Genomic DNA, 18,068 nt, shown 5'->3' on the forward strand with positions numbered 1-18,068 from the left:
TTGGAAAATACCAATACAAAACAGCGGCCCAAGCTCAAGTTCAAGCTTGAGCTTGACTTAAAATCAACTCAAGTTCAAGTCAAGTAGTAATTCGTTCAATGTTAAGTCAAGTACTTGATAAATAAATACTTGACTTGACATTGAAAAACTACTACTTGACTTAAATTTGAGTTGATTGCAAGTCAAACTCCAGCTACTTGAGCTTGGGCCAAGTAGTTTGAATATCAAGCGAAGCCGTGAATCCATAATTGATAGTTTGATGATAGGAATCAACTGCCGACAATACTGGCTGAGCACAGATACTTGCTGGATAGTGTACCATTTAAGAATACTGTTATTATATTCTTTTGCATTTAATATTTCAATGAAAATAGCGAAATAATAAACGAACAATGAAAATGAAACTATGAGCAAACCACCTAAGCACATACGTTTTCCGCCTAGTCATGTACCTCATAAATGAAGACGATACCTTCCCCTAGAAAATTGAAAAACCTTAGTGATCAATGAAGAATAGCGCTTAAAGCTGCAAACTAGCGAAAAAACTATTCAAATATCTTCCCTGGTTCGAAACATAATAATATTACTTTTGTAGCTTTTATCGCTATGTCTACTATGAACACCGCATAACTAGGGAACCAGCGTTGACCAGAGTCTTTTAATCAGCTCTTCTCATTATAAAGGTCTACAAAAAACCTTACTAACTTTTGAAATTAACCGCTGACCATTTTTCATACATTAGGTGCTAGATCATTCTATCAATTTCTTCTAACTTCTTAACGAAAATGAATCGCAGCTAAGTTCTCAAGAAAAAATCATAATGAGCACGCAACTATCATCTGCCAAAGTTTGTCATAAAGCTTGTAGAGCACGCTATATAATCTAAAATTTTTCCTCGATAAACGAGCCGAATCTTGGGATCGACAAGTCATACATTATCCCTATTTATCACATCTATAATTTCATCTTGCGAATTCCCCAACAACCCCACGACATCTCGTCGTCCGAACCAACCTGTGTCACAACCGGAGGCGTTCTCCGACGCACCTGTCAAAATATCAGGTTCGCCAATCGCGCCACATAAAAACGGTGCCATTTCCGAACGATTTTGCTCAATAAACGAAAACTGCGTGTGATTAAAGATGCCGCCGCATAACAACACACCGAACGATTCTACGTCCAGTTTTTTTCAGAATGAAATGGGCACTTTTCAATCGCCGTCGACGCCATCTTTTACGCCCGTAATCGGTGTCCGTAATAGGGGTGATGCCAATTTGTCAGGCGCCCATGGGCCGGTGGGAACGGACGCGGCATCGTACCCCGAACAATTTGGGACACGTCGTAAAACGGGTGGGATCTTTAAAAACGGACCGTCTCCGGATCGTTTAAATAGCAATTTGGCGTCTGTGACCGCCGTATTCGGTCGAATTATATTCCTATTCTGTGCTCATTGATTAAAACGAACGCGCCGGCGACTGTCGTCGTCGTCGGCGATGTCCGCTCACGATTTAATAATCGGTCATTTCGTGGTGGAATGGGAGCCCGTCTCGTATCGATACGGTAAGTCGAAATGCCCGGTTTTTGACGTTGCGTTCGCGTAGTTTTTGTCGGGCCTGAGATTCGGCGACTCAATTGGCGGTTTGGGTTGTTTTGACCGGTGATTGTCGTTAATAGGAATAATAGGATTGATATGGCGAGACGGATTGTGGTTTACGCCGTATGTCGTATGGTTAGGTAATAATCTCGCAATTTGAGATACCTAGTTATAAACTTGTATCTGGCCATCCTACACGTTGCCTCAAAACCTACATATGGTAGGGTGTCCGCAACTATTAACATCGAAGGTCAATGATGCCTAAATCGATTTTTTGCAAATATTTTTTTCCTATGGGGTTTTCGCTATTTGTTATTTATCAATATTGTATATGAATGGATTCCTTACAACTTTTGTTCCGAGGGTTTTTCAGTTTTTCTATACGTTGAATCGTTTTCGAGATAGAGGGCGGAGAGCCCATGGTTAGACGATGGTGTAACTCAAATGACGATTTAAGGTTAATCGGTAGTCCCGGTCAAAAACATGGCATATAAAGTTCATTAATTCCTTATGAATACATAATTATTACTAATTTTCATTTCTTCATTTTGACCTATCCAAAACGTCATCAATCAAGCTTAGACACAAGGTGAACATTATAGTGATTTTGTTTTGGCGTCATATGGTTGTGTTAATGTCTGATTTTGTGCCAAATAATCGTCATTTCGGGAAGTGTTCATTTTCTCCTTTCAATCGGAGAAAACGCCGGCCGAAGTGCATCGAGAGCTCCAAAGAGTTTACGGAGATGCTGTTTTAAAAGTCGATTCATATTATCCGACATGTATCGTTTCAGACACCAAGCGAATCGATTGTCGGAACGGAGAGCGTGTTCATATACTCATTCAAAAAGCGTTTCAGTTTGATTCAGGCAGTGGATAAATTGAGGTGCGAAAAATGTTATAACTTACACGTAAAAAACTATGTGATATTGCCTTATTACTGGATAAAGATGAAACAAGAGAAAAGTCAGTAAGAAGATTTACTGTACACCCAATATTCAAAAACAGAACCATCTTATTTCAAATGTCGGCAATTGCCCTCCAAATTTTTTCTTTTCATTAGTATCATGATACAATCTATGATTTAGAATTTCCTGCTCACGCACTAAATAAATTAATTTTTCGGAATCCATTACCAACGAAAATTACGTGTTTTGAGAATTAAGCGCAACTGTCTGCTAATTCACATTATCCGTTTAGACACGTTCATACAGACTCCGGACATACGACATCAGACAAAATATTCTCTCGAAGAATACTGAACGGAACGGATGGCGAATGACACGATCGGTGACGGACAATGTGAATTACTTCATATGAAACGCATCAAATGATATTTGTCGTAAACGATTAGCTTGGTGTCTGAAGCGATACGTGTCGGATAATATGAATCGACCTTCAGTGAAACTATGTACAGAGGTTTCCACCATAATATGACCCCCCTTTAACTTTGTTACTGAAAGAGGTACAAAAAAATGTTTTCTACAAAAGTTTCACGAAATCGGCTAGTGTTTTTTGAAATGATTTCACAAAACGAAATATATGCAGAGTGGGCAACATATTGATTGCAACTTAATTTTTTTTTTCTATACCTATTTGACAAGCGAAAAATCGATTCAGTGGTTTAGGCGTCAAAGCGAAACTGACTGATTAAGTTTCTTCCGTATTTATAATATTATTAGCCGGAAAAAATAAATCATCATCAAGTGTCAATAGAAAAAATAAAGAGAATATCCGGAGAAAAAAATATCTCCTTTCCTTTCAAGAATGCTTTGTTCTGACCTTCTTCAGAAATACAAACAACAACCAGAAATAACCGAAAACAAAGGAGAAGATTGAATGCAGTTCCATTCAATGTTAATGCAATGATGCAAGAAAGCATATACATATATCACAGAAAAAAAATAGACAAAAAAAGAGACTGAGCAGAAAAAAAAGAAAAAAAGAGACAATGCAGAAAAAAGAAGAGGAGTAAATTACCGAAAAAAAATTGACTTGACATACAATTCATGTTAAATATTTTACAACTGTATTGACTAGCGAAATGTTAAGTTGATTTTTACGTTTATTGGCCTTTGAGAAACCGGGGGTAAATGAGTGAATATCAATAACGTTATTTTGAACCCTTATTTGTAATACTACTGTAAAAATTGTAATTCTGGGCTATGCCGTATCTCGGGAAAAAGGCCCTCACGTTGAGTACGACTGGTATAGATCATTCATAAACGAACATCCCAAAAACCGGATTCTCCCAACAATTCCTCCCCTACCCATACCTACACAAAGACCTACGTCGAATTTTTTCCAAAACCACCACCATAACCGTCGCCGTCTAGAATTGAAGACGTCAACGTCCATTTGCGATAGAAACGTTCAATTAGGACCGCAACCGGCAATTTGGACCGTTTTTGAACCATTAACCAGCCAGCGCCGATCGCAGACTTGACGCCGCACGGCTTCGCGTGCCCGAAATGCTAAAAATCGGGGCTGGGTCGTTTTAAAGCCCCCCGAACGTCGGAGGGGGGCTGCTGTATACGGGTAGGAAGCCCCGGACGACACGGAAGCGGCGCAACCCACCCCCGGGGGCGATTATCGACGGCGATCCTCTCGCCCTTATTCCGTTTGGCGGGGCCCATTAACGTACGTCGAAGGTTGCAATTTGTTGCCGGCAACGTTTACCGACGCGACGTCGTTTCTAATTCGCCTCAGGCGGTGATTGGACGGCTTAATCAGGGGGGGCCCCCGTAAATTAAAATTGCGAGAAACGCGCCGACGGGTTTCGGTTAATTAAACCGGAGTTGGCTTTGAAATTACCGATTGCTGCTGTATGTGGGTGCAGTATAGGTGGTTGATTATGTGGTAGTTTTAGTTCGATTTAATTTGTGTTACTGCTGCTGTAATACGCTACGGCGGCGCAGCGGCGAGAATTGGAACTTTTTGAGCAAATTAAAGAAATATCGAAAAATTTCAACAAAGATAAAAATATTATGACAAATATACGAAGATGGAATGGAAGAATCACCAATGGGCGACGTATGGCACAGACAGGATGGAGCAACAGTCCTAGGATGATGCTTTTTATTTCTTTTTTGATACAGAATATAATAATGTGTATTAGATTTTTATCCTTTTGGAGTTGGTTAAAGTGTATTTAGTTTCTGTAGAATGAAGTTTATTTTAGTCACGTACAGAAAGTTATATATGTAATTATCTCTGTGACTTATTTTTGTTTATTTCAATGAGAATAAACATATCTATCTATCTATATAGTTTTGAAATTTCATCAAATGTGCTGCAGCGTGGTTGACACCTGTTTTAACTCACATAATTAATTTTTTCTCCGAGTGACAGCAAATATTGATTTTGCAGACACACATCAATCAGCTAAGTGATTATTCCCAATACGAATAAATCATTCGACATTTTCTTACAATCAATATTTTTTGCTACCTTCCTCATTCCTGGAGAGTCAGTACTCCTCTGATATTTTCCCAAAAAACTGTCAGATATTTCATGAGTTGTCTAACTATAATCATCATGGACTGTTGTATATTATTAATTGTATTTTTGTCTTCCTGTCTCTTCTTGTCCTTGAATCTACCCATAGCTAGATGAATTCTATCTTCGTTCATCACTTCTTGACGAAAGAAATCCATCAGAGCGTCAAGAGGTTTCTTTAAGCTTGATTCAGTTGAATATAATTGACTACTGTGTCAACCTCTTATCAGGTCTTCACCTTAGCAAGACTCCACTAAGGGATACAACATAGCGGCAGATTTTACACCCAAACTCTCTAGAGCTCTCAGTCGTGATTCAATTTTATTAAAAAAGGCTGATAATCTATTCTTGGTAAGAAGGATTGTTAAAACTAGTTGAAGGAGTTCTCTAACATACACCTCTGCCAATAAGTCTTCTCTACCAAATCTCTGTTTCAAACTATCAACGGCCTTCTGATAGTAACCTTTTGTAGCGGGGTAACTTTCTACAACTTGTCTCGCTCTAGAACTTGGTGTAGTGGCCTGAATGAGGTACTGAAGCTTATCCCCTCCTCTAGATAAGAATCTTCATCAATCCTACTGAATTGGTTCCAAATACCGAGCGATCCCTTCAAATCACCTCCATATTGGCGAAATTCTAATTTGGGTATCTTCAGTTTGCCTTTCGAGTTTTTTTTTTGTGTTTTCTTCAAGGCCACAAATCGAAGTTTCGTTGTGAAAATTCGGTGTGCCTTGAAGAAAACACAAAAAAAAAAACTCGAAAGGCAAACTGAAGATACCCAAATTAGAATTTCGCCAATATGGAGGTGAACTCAAACTATCCATAACTTCAACTTCAACATTCAAATCAACTTCGCTGTCATCTGAATCCAATATTAAATCGAAAAAAAATTCATTCAATTCAATTATCTACTTCATTTCCTCTTCCAAAACTTTGATATTACTCTGGATGTTCATCAAATTGTATGTGTTTGCGGATAAATAGTCTTCAATTTTGAAAGCAGTTCGGTGTAGATCAAGGGCTCTCTTCGTTTGTAATAGAATGTCTTGTTACGGTCGCCACAAGGTTAAAAAACTATCAACAGTTTCTTTCTGAAAGTCAAACTATTAGGATAGATATTCGAATTCATAGCCGAAAACCGACTGAAAATGCTGTTTGATTTGTCTGACAGTAGATGACATGGATGCGTTCATTGGAGACCACAGAACTGTTGTATGTATCCTTTCGGATTCCTGGTTTGAAAATGCCAGTAATAGTTTAGAGAAAATGTTCTTTTACTCGAAGAAGTTTAAATATGCTACACTTACCTTAATGGTTTGAAATATTCACAAAGATAGTCGTATCTTGCATCAGGGACTGGTACACGACGTGCTGGAAGAAATTAATCTATAAGTCTGGTTGGAAAAAATACCAGAATGGGACAATTTTCTTTTCTTAACATCAACATTTTAGCATGGAGCATTGCAAAAACCATGTTCTTGGTTTCAGAACTTCTTATGAAATTTGGCATTGAAAAGATTATGCTTATTTTCGAAATTGTTTGAGAATATCAAATTGAATAAAGAGAAAAAAATTTTTTTTTTATTATTTCTATTCTGTTCTTATCTACCGATAATATTCTCCGCCAGAAATATTGGTAAATAAAACCCAAGCTATCCCTATATTCTCTGACAAAAACAATTTTTTGGCATAATTTCGAAAACAGTTCGAATAGATCTCGAAAAGTTATGACAATGCTTCAAAGTTCATTTCTAGATCTTTTGAGGTTTGCAAAATAGGTGAGTTCTTTTAACTTCAACGCCCTGTATTTTTTGAGGAAGCATTTGCGGACCTACGTTCATAGAAACCTGTTCTCTTATAATAGTGTCAGAAATAATTTGTTTTACATTATTCTGAAAGACTGTGTATAGGTATATGATAATCAGGAAGTCATTACCGGAAGTTTTCAATTTATACTTTGAAAGCCAATTCCTTCAACTTTTTCACCATTGACAAATTTGGAATGCCTTTATTTCAAATACCTTCCTATTATTGGCCACGTTAGAGAATGCTAGATTGTATAGAAACATATGAATTGATATTAAGATTCAATAATGATTTATCAATTCAATTTATGAACATTAAATACCCTAGCCATCTTCCTTCTTACTACGCCCTTAGACGATACAAAAAATTCAAAGACAATATTAAATAAAAAATTGAAGGAGGCAAATGAATAATCGAAAATTTCAATTAAAAAGAGATTGAACTTAAGTTTTATTCAACAAAACAGAACAACATAAATCATTCATCCAATTCCTTCTTCTCCTGCTCCAACAAATCGAAAGCCTTGTCCGGATGAATCTCCGTGTAAGACCAAGCAGGCACTCTGTTCCCGAACCTCTCCTTTATCCAATCCGTGATCCTCAACGCAGGCACCGGCTCTTCGTAGTAGATGAACGGATTCCTGTACTTCCTGAATATCTCCAAGAACTGCAACATCTTCTTCCTCCGGTCCTTCGTCAACTCCAAAGCCTTCTTATAGCTTTCCCTCTCCGTTTCCTGGAGAAGTTCGTTGTTGATCTTCAGGTTCATCGCCATCACCACCAAAGCGGACTGCTGTATGGTCAATCCTGGTAAAACGGGACGAAGGGTGGCCGTGGACTTGATGGCGTTAATCACGTCTTTGGCCACGAACTGTTCCAGGGCTCCGAGCGGCGGAAGGTCCTTGTAACTCAACGAAGGATATTTGATGTCATCCTTCAAGGTGATCGTGACGTTAAAATAGGCCATCGGCGACGCCATGAACTTCGTTTCGCAGTTGGAGGAATCGCAAAGATAGACGTAGTTCCCGAATTTGGTGGCGAACTTCAAATTCCCCTTTACGCTCCTCATGTCTTCCTTGCAACACACGACGCAGTAACCGTTCTGGTAAACGTCATCCGGTACGTTCTCCAGTTCGAGCTTCTTGGGCAGATCAGGCGGGAGTTTGTTGGGGTTGTAGGGCGGGATAAACTGACAGGGAGTCTCCAGGAACTCTTCGATGTGATCCGGACAGACGTAATAATAGTGCTTCCGGAAATGGACCAGTCCGGTTCGATCTGGAGGGAAACCACCCGATTCCAACTTGTTGAAATGGTACAAGCAGCACGGACAGTAAGTTTTGTAGGAGCTCTCGCGTTCCATATACTCCAGCGGCGTTACCAGCATGTTCGCCAAGCGTAGGGGCCAACCGTCCCTGCAATGGATGAAGTAGTGCTTGTTTTCGTACACAGCCGCCTTTACGAAATCGAACGCTCTTTCCCAAATGTCCCACATACAGGTGTTGATCGCGACCCTCGCCATGTTCTGGTACTCTTTGTCCAACCATGACCTGAACGCTTCCTGATCGGACTCCCAGAGCTCGCATCTGTACTCCAGGAAGTGTTTGCTGTAAGGAGGAGCGAACATCTTCAGAGCCTCATTGAACACGTAGTCGTACACGACGGGATCTTCGGTGAAGAGATCAATAACAAGTTGCGGCATAAGACCCATCGAGGTCAGATATTTGACTTCCTTGGCGCTGTTCGGGAACCCATCCATCAGAAAACCTTGAGTGATGGCCCTTGGATCATAAGTTGCTGCCTCTACGCAACTCAACACCATCTTCTCCTTCAGCTCTAGACCCTGCCTTAGCCGAGTCTCCATTGCATTGCCAAGAACCGAGTAAGGCATGTAATTTTTCACGTACCTAGCCGCCTGACCTTTAGAGATGACCTTAAGACCTAGCTCCGTCCGGAAACGATCAGCCAAAGCGCTTTTACCGCATTTCGGAGGTCCTATCACGGCTATTCTTACCGGTAGAAGGGGAAAGTTGAACTTCTCTATGTCGACGTATTTCAAGGGGTCCTTTCGAAACATATCTCTAGCCTCTTTACCAACGATGAAATAAATATACTGCCTGTGGATGAAGGGGAAGACGTTGAATTGCTGTTCCATCGGTATGAACAGTTGAACTCTGATATCGTCGTTGTGGTACTGAATGGGGCAAGTTCTACCGAACATGCTGAGGAAATAGAAACCACAGGCCAACAGCCTTTCCGCTACTTCTATGGAAATTTCGTAGGTCCTTTCGAAGAACGATCTATTTCTGAAGTTGTACCTGTCCACTGATAGAAGAGCGGCGTACTGTGTAACTTCCAACTTCTTTTCTGACGCCAGTTCTTCCCATGGTATTGGTGCGGCCAAGATGAGTTCCCTGATGACTCTAAGGTATTCTGTTTCTTTCGAGAATCTATCGTCGAATTCCACCTTGATCCTGTTAGTTACATCTGATAGTTCTTCGATGTTTACGTCGAACAACGGTTCAGGCAACTCTTCAGACAACAGTTTGTTCACCTCGTCCATGTCCTCTTGTTCGGCAACGGAGTCGAAGGACACCTGCGATTTTGAATAGATGGTCGATTTTTCCTCGTCTGTCTCTTTCAAATCTTCCATGTACGGCCTAGAAGGTTGAGAGTCTTTTTCGTCTTTGTTGTCCTTATCTATTTGTTTTTTTTCAGCGTATCTTTTCTGTCTCTTTGACTCCATGAGTTGTTCGAAGCGCTCTTTTCTGATGTTCTCCCATTTTGAGAGCGCTTCGAGATGTTCTTCGTGGCGTTTGGAACGCTCAGCTTGCACTTGAACATCCCAGACTTCCAGTTCCTTCTCGATTGTTCTCTGACCAAGCACTTTCTTCGGTACTTTCAAGTAGATTATGATGTCCGGTATAGTTTTATGTTGTATCATGAAGGTGATGTCTGACGGTCGCTTAGGGAAATCGTCGATGATGACACCCATGGTTTTATAAGGCTCCCCGAACCAAAGAGGATATAGGAATTCTTGAAGCAGTTCCTCACTGAGCGGTGTATCTATTTGCAGGTATTCTTGTATGCTCGGATAGTTCTTACTGGTTTCTTTCTCTGCTCCTTTGCTCCTCAAGTATTCCATAAAGTCTAAGTAGCAACTAGCGAAGTTTTTGGATATTGTTTTTGCGACGGAAGTTTTTCCAGACTTAGCATTGCCCACCACGCATATCCTAGGTGGAGGAAAAGAATCGAACGGCTTATCTATAGGCAAATACCGTCTTGGATTTTGCAGGAAGGCATCAAGATCTTCTTTGTTCGAACAGAAGTAGATTTTAGCCTGGAATTTAGCCATGAATTCTTTCTTGCCTCTCCACAGCACCCACTTATCGTGAAAGGTAACTGGACAAAAATCATACGTATCGCCGTATCGTCTGTTAGCTTCGAATTCTTCTTGCCCTTTCACATCCACACCTTCACCAGCGCCCTCAGCATCTGCAACATATCCGAAATCCCGAGCTTCCTCTAAACGGTCGAAATCGTCGAATACTTCCGCTGGTAGACGATATCTATCTTCGAACGAAGAAATTACCTCTTTCATCACATCTACTAAGGATTTGTTCTGAACGTCCACCACAATCACATCCTTTTTCAAATTTTCCAGAAAACCAAGTATTAGCGGCTTGGCCTTCTCGAATTCTTGGAGTTCGTTCTTGTAGTTGATTTGCGACTCCCTCCTTTCGAGAAGAATTTCTTCGGCGACATCTTCCGGATCGCCAGGTTCGACGAGAAATTGTCTTTGTGTCAAAATATCTCCTAAAATATCTTCCACTAACCTTTCTTTCACGAGATCTGAGTCTTGATCGACGATACTTTCAGCGACCTCATGGCGGCCGATACTACGAAAGAATTCACGGTACTCTGTGAAAATATTAGCGCCCCTCTTCTTGTAGCGATCAACGAGGAAACTACCACCGGAGGAATCCTCCAAGATGATGACATGATCTGGGGGACATTCGTCGTAAACCCGCTGGAAGAAATTCAAGTCGTAAGTCGAGCCGTCAATTATCCAGCCACCTCTACAATTATTTCGCAGCATGTACTCGTTTTCTTCTTGTCTTATGGCCGCTCCATACATCTCCAGAAGATCTTCTTCGCCAAGTACGATTTCGTCTATATCGGAACTTCTCACGATTTGTTCAAAATCTCTTAGGACGTCTTCTTCCAGAACGGTAACAGGAACAAAGTCTTTCACCTGTTTGCGTAGCTCTTCAGGCAGATAACTCCTCATCTTATCCGGATGCTCCAAGAGTTCTTTGGCAATGTTTTCGTTCAAGAAAATACCTTCGAAGGGTACCTCTCTCTCTATTTCGTCTCTATTGACTTTAAAACCCATCAGCACGGGAAAGGACGAGAGTTGCAGATGTACGTCTGACTTCGATTTTTTCGCTTTGAGTATCTCGTTCTCGATGTAGTCGCGGAACTTGGACAGCCAAATGTGCACCTTCTCCTCCAGAATGAGCCTTTCCAGTTCGTGCTTTCGCAAGGTCTCTCTGTTCAAGATCGTGAGCTTGTCTGTGATCATAGCCTGCATCATTCTGTCTATCAGATTTTCCCGTCTCTGGTTGACGAAGTTCTTGTACAACTCGGCTGGAGAGAGTACGTTGCACTTGAGGAGATGAGCGAGGCAATTTGACACCGCGGTTTTTCCAGAACATCCTGGACCAATCACGTACAGTTTTCCGTGCGACCTGGGATTCGGAGGGAGTAAGAACGGTCTCGGGTTCCTGTAAAACCTAACGAAGGCGTCCTGACTGGAAAGGAAGAAGATGCTGTTCATGAACTGGACAGCGTGAGCTGGATCGCCTTCTTGGTAGTTTCCTTCGGTCATGGCGACTGGACAACGAGGACCCCAATCGCTGTATTCCCATTTGAACATAGGGTTGACAATCTTCCTCCGGCAGAAGTCCTTGAAGCACTTGTCCATGTTTTCGAAGTTGATGTTCTTAGGAACGTCGACGTCTTCTCCTTCTACTCCCATCGCTTCACCTGATACTAGTTTTTCCGGTAAAATAACCCTCTGAACGTTGGCAGCCCTTAATTTCCACTTGACGGAGTTGAAGATGCGACTGATAGTGGTCCTGCCGTCCACTTTGAGGAAGTACTCCGGGTTATGGTTCAAAATCTGAGCTTCGATAAGTTTAACGGCTATATCGTGGAAACGTTGCAGTTGCGTCTGCACATGCGCCGGGAAGTCTCTAGGTAGTTTTACGAGGTGGATCAACTCGGAACTGTCTTTAGTCATTCCAGACAAGTTCTCGAATATTTCATCTATCGGACTTATACCTGCCAAACCCAACTGGTTCTTTTTGCCGATGAGAGAGATGAGGTTCTTCTCGGTTTTTTCCTTCAGCAAGTCGACAACAGTTTCGGAGTATATGTCGTACCTATACTGGTCCCGTCTGTCTATAACGTCCTGATTATCGCAGAACATGTACACGATCATGAACGGACCGTCGAATTGATCCATAATCAATTCGAACTGATCTTTGTAGTTAGTGCCGATTTCTGGAGGTTCGCAGATGTCTATTTGAACATCTCCGAGATCCGGTGGGATCTCTTGGCTTATCGGAGCGTGTACGGGTTCTTTGGTAGCATCCAGATTCGAACGTGCCTTTTCTAATGTCTCCACAGGGACGCTTTCGTTGAACTCGGGCTCGCCGAATTCCACCTTCGACGCCCTGACGCTACCGCTCGTGTCCTCGATGCTCCGGAATCTAGGTGTTGAGAGCAGCAGGTTCTGAATCGGTGCTTCTATGGCGTAGTAAAAATTGTCCATGATCTCTTCGAATATCTCCTGGACTGTGAAGATGGCAGATTCGGCAGATACGGGGTCTTCTTCGTAGAGGTCGTTGGGTATCACTGGTAACCCGCAGAGAACGAAACCCCTGTGTAACACAGATTCGGTTTTCACTCTTTTCTTGACGAGCCTCAGGATGACGTCGATGCCTATGGCTCTGCCACACTTGAGATTGAACTCTATGCACTGGCCGGCTCGAGACCCGGACTCTATCTCATCTCTGATCAGGGTTTCTGGGTCTAAATAGACGCACTTCCAGTACTCAGCCAACTGTTTGCCGAGGTCTTCTTCTCCTATTGATGGTTTGCCTAGTATCAAAAAGGATAGTGGTTTAGAGCTCAGATAATCTATTTGAGATTGCCGTATCGAATAATGAAATTTTCTGTGGGATCCTTCCTCCTTTACACCTTTCAAGCAAGAGGTGCTCGATGAAGCGGATTTCAATCCTAAAAGATGATTCACTCTGGCGAAGGGATCCACTTCTTCGGAATGGGGGTAGTAACTGTTGCAAAAGGGGTACCATTCGTCGATTTCGAAGACAAGCTTTTTGTTTTCATCTTGCTCGACGGTTTCGTTGGGTTTTTCAAAAATGGGACCGGTAACTTTGGACAGGAAGTCTTTGTGACATATAATCAAAGGGTCGGCTTCATAATCTTCCAATTCGTTGTAATCTATTTCAGTGGGGTTGCATAAAACGTCTATTGACATTTTTTCGATTCTGATTTTTGATTTGAATAAGGTTTGACATTATTCAAGAACGACTTTATGTTTTGGCAACTTTGAAATAGAAATATTTTTCATCATCGCGTACATAGATTTTGTTTGAAAAATTCACAAGATAACATGCATGAAAAAATGCAGAATATGAAAAAAATGTATGCAATGAAACTAATCTATGAAAATTTATTAGCGCATAAAAACTTCCAATTTTTTTTAGTTTGGTAGCTATGTAGAAATGAGTACAGTGACTTAATAAAACACATTGGCAACACGAGTGGTTTCATTTTTGATTGGCTGCCGGTTTCTGAGCATAAATATGGCTCATTTTGCGTTTAAGTTTGCAAATATGTTTGCATTTTGCGTTTAACTGATTTTTAGGCTTATTCTAAATGTAGGGCCCTTTTATAAGTCACGGTAGTAGGTCTTCTTTAGTTGAATAGATTCGTTCTATATACAAATCTATCAGACCCAATAATTTTAATTTCGATGAAGTATCAGCTCAGTCCATCATATTCTTAAATTCTATGGCTAAGCCGCATCCCATTCGCCATTTTTAGGCTCAATTTGAACGTATTGTCGCCAGTGTGTTTTATTGAGTCACTGTAGAAATGAGTTGTTTAAACATCCGGATTTCTTGATCGAACGAATAAATTCTACAAATCCATTTCAAAATCGAAAATGATCATATTTTCTGTTTAAGCCACTACACTTAATTATTTGTTTGGTCTAGGCAGTTTTTTCTGCATAAATCAAAGTTATGTCGAAATAACCTCATGAAAATAAAAATACTTGCGTAAATGTTTATCATTAATAGATAACAAAATAATTTCAGTTGTTTGCAAGGTGCTGATTTGAGAAACGCTACCAGATTATTTCTATCAGCTCTAGATAATTATAGCGCGAAATATACTCAAGTTGAAAATAAAAATACTAAATGTAGCTTATCTCAAAAAATAGATCTGATCTGGCGGCTGTTTCGAATTTTGCACCCAAAAATTAGCCAGGAACAGTTGAATAATCGCGATCACCAAAAAGTTTGTTGACCCCTGCAATTATTATTTAGAAAAATATTAAAAAATACTTATTTTCATTGGGATCGATGGTGCAGAAAGGGAAATTCTCAGCAGCTGCGGAGCTTTTGGTCAAGACGTTGAAGAATGTTGATTTCCCTACGTTTGGTACTCCTACGATTCCTACCCTAAGATTGGTACCGACTCGCCCAATCAGGGGTTTCTTTTCTGGTTCTTGAACCTTTTTGGGAGGCATGATGTTTCCTAAAAAAATAATCAGATTTACTCCAACCATATTGCCAGGTAGATATCTTATAATTAGGTCAGGTATTGATTTGTTATCATTTTATGATGGTTGAAATAAACAATTCGAGAGTACAGACGTACTGTTATTGCTCTCCATTTGCACTTAAAGAAGAACTACATAATATCCATGCTCAACATTGGTCTATGGAGAATAGCAAAAATACGTTTCTAAGTTTAAATTCTTTCTTTTCTAGAAAAAAATATCATTTTATATTGTTCATTCTGGACTTTTTCTCCGCCGGGCTGTTGCCTTCATCTCAAAGCCTATGAATTCAAATGTAAATTTTTTGGGAAGAGATAATTGGCACACAAGATACATTTCTTTATGTAGCTTAGGTCGATTTTTCTTCCTCAATATATGCTCATAAAATTTTGTTTTATTTTAAAATTTATAAGAGTTTGTAATTGTTGTTACCTACTTCTGAATGAACTTCTTTCTTTCTTTCTTTCTAGCAGCAATATGTAAATGTTTTGATTAATCTGTACTCTCATTTGAAGGAAATAAATTGAAGGGCATTAAGTATGCCCAAAAAACAACCTAAATGAAGAGGATACAGTTGGTTGGTGAGTCTTAAAGTTGTACGTTAAATTCAACTATAGTTTTTTACCATCAAATACACACTTTTTTCATTTATCATTTTTCCAGATTCAGCTCAGGTAAAAAGTAACAAGCATTTAAAGATTTGACGATAGGCTAATGCACTCCTTTCGATCTAAGATGTCTAAAACACTGGTGTGCTCACCTACTCTTGAAACATCTTAGGTACATCCACCGAAATTATACAGAACTCAATGATTGTTAACATAGAAGAGGTGTTCTATGAATTATATTATTTATTTGGATGAACGTTGCCAGATTTACGAAAAATGAGGCTGAATTTGTAGTAGATCACATTTTGCATATCGTCGGCTAAGAGTGTAAATCTGCTAAGTCCATTTTGAACAATTTCACAAGAGACCAAAAAAACCGTACAGTACAGTGTTATAATAATAATAATAATATGAGAGTTTATTCATGAAAATACATTCAATAAACTCTATTGAATGTATTTTCTATTGAGGAACAGTAAAGGCAACTATTCGAAAATGAAAATAACGTAAAGTTTCTAACTTTAATTGTATAATCAAAGTATACTTCGATACGCTCTAAGATATAGTTTTGAGTGTTTTATACTCTGGAAACAGTTCTTGAAGTGCTATTTTGAGTTTTCAAAAGAGAAAGAAGTCGGCTAGAACATATCAGAGAAATACAGTGTCAGTGGTTGTTCAATATAATTTGTTGAAGTTTGAATAGGAAATCTAATTATTTGAATGATAATTTCGACATTTCACCTCAAAAATTTGTTATATCGGGTGTCCCAAGGTGAGTGGCCTATTAGATTATTTTGGAAACTATTGATGGTAAAAATTTCGAATTTTGTGGATAGATATTTGGCCATGTTAGGTACATTTTTGAAATAATTTCACATTTCCAGTGTTGCCGGATGTACCACAATTTGGCAACAACTTTGTTATTTTGAATAGGACATCCGGTATTTCTATTTTTTTATGATACTCCATAAAATATTGAATCTATTCACTCTTACTTGTCCATCCCTATCTTCAACGGTTTTTGAGTTATTAATTATTTTTCGAAATTTTTGATCAAATTGGCGTATTACGAAAATGACTCTAGTTCGTTCAATATTTGAGATTTAAGTCAGAAATTTTGCAAGTCGTTAGATATTGATCTGATCTGTGTCACTGCTCTTGAATTATGGATGTCAATAATACAGGACGGACCAAAAAAATTCATCATTTGCCAAGTTACAAAATTGTGAAAAAGTCTATTTTTTCAAATTAGACACCTAGTATATTTTTCAATTTTTGGAATCAGTAGAACACACTCTACAATTTTTCTATTCACGTCCCTATACCTATCTCAACTGGATTCCGAGTTATATGCGTTTATTAGATTTCACATTGATTCAATAAGTGTTAATATCTTTTGTATTGTTATGTTCTCTATGTGGTTCATAGATCGATATATCAATGAATCAGTTCAATCCATAAATGTCAAAATAAACAATAATTGCCTAACAGGTGTTTTGTTCCGAGGTTTTTCTATAAATAATGGCTCAAGAAAGATATACACATATAACGCATATAACTCGGAATCCAGTTGAGATAGGTATAGGGACGTGAATAGAAAAATTGTAGAGTGTGTTGTACTGATTCCAAAAATTGAAAAATATACTAGGTGTCTAATTTGAAAAAATAGACTTTTTCACAATTTTGTAACTTGGCAAATGATGAATTTTTTTGGTCCGTCCTGTATTATTGACAACCATAATTCAAGAGCAGTGACACAGATCAGATCAATATCTAACGACTTGCAAAATTTCTGACTTAAATCTCAAATATTGAACGAACTAGAGTCATTTTCGTAATACGCCAATTTGATCTAAAATTTCGAAAAATAATTAATAACTCAAAAACCGTTGAAGATAGGGATGGACAAGTAAAAGTGAATAGATTCAATATTTTATGGAGTATCATAAAAAAAATAGAAATACCGGATGTCCTATTCAAAATAACAAAGTTGTTGCCAAATTGTCGTACATCCGGCAACACTGGAAATGTGAAATTATTTTGAAAATGTACCTTACATGGCCAAATATCTATCCACAAAATTTGAAATCTTAACCATCAATAGTTTCCATAATAATCTAATAGGCCACTCACCTTGGGACACCCGATATATACACTTGACAATGAACTCACAAAATGCAGCACTACACAAACTGAATGAAAGATGTTGCTCAAACTCCGCGTGAGAATAGAGGACATTTGTGCTTACTTCATAGACAAAAATAATTCCACTTATCTCTTCAACAGGGCTTTTCAAATTATAGATTTCCATTTATTTTTTGACATAATATAAATGAAGAGGAAGAAGTGCACAACAGTTTGCAATTTCAAGTTAATGCGCCCTCGAGTTGTTTCTGATTTCTGTTCTGGTCCGATATTGTGATCTAATTCTGTATGTTATTCTAATTATGTGTATTTCTGTGATTTTCGTGACAAACAATTGAATATTCGTAGAAATCATTTGTGAATTTTATTACCATAATTTCGTTTTCAACGTTTGAAAAAGCACACCATCGAGTGAAATTGCACCTTTTTTTCTCGATTTTCACGGAACCCACCGCAGGAGAAGCTGAAATTGCCCGAAAATAACCAAAATAATCGTTCCACACAGCAGACCGCTGTGCTTTCTTATCTTATGCAAATCAATGT

The 18,068-nt window shown here is 39.1% G+C and overlaps 2 protein-coding genes across 2 annotated transcripts in view; both read right to left on the reverse strand.

Moving 5' to 3' along the window:
* LOC123679914 (obg-like ATPase 1) overlaps positions 1-18,068 on the reverse strand; it is a 53,570-nt gene that overhangs the window by 34,581 nt on the left and 921 nt on the right. The window contains exons 2-3 of the mRNA XM_045617477.1: positions 14,559-14,747; positions 6,399-6,459 (exon numbers count right to left, since the gene is read on the reverse strand). Of these exons, the coding sequence (XP_045473433.1) occupies positions 6,399-6,459; positions 14,559-14,739 (242 nt within the window). The 5' untranslated portion in view covers positions 14,740-14,747. The remainder of the gene's footprint in view (positions 1-6,398; positions 6,460-14,558; positions 14,748-18,068) is intronic.
* On the reverse strand, positions 7,308-13,556 carry LOC123679913 (adenylate kinase 9-like). The gene has a single exon (XM_045617475.1). The coding sequence runs from the start codon at positions 13,459-13,461 to the stop codon at positions 7,375-7,377; it is 6,087 nt and encodes a 2,028-aa protein (XP_045473431.1). The 5' UTR covers positions 13,462-13,556; the 3' UTR covers positions 7,308-7,374.

This window comes from Harmonia axyridis, chromosome 5, assembly GCF_914767665.1.
Source record: "Harmonia axyridis chromosome 5, icHarAxyr1.1, whole genome shotgun sequence".
Taxonomy (NCBI): domain Eukaryota; kingdom Metazoa; phylum Arthropoda; class Insecta; order Coleoptera; family Coccinellidae; genus Harmonia; species Harmonia axyridis.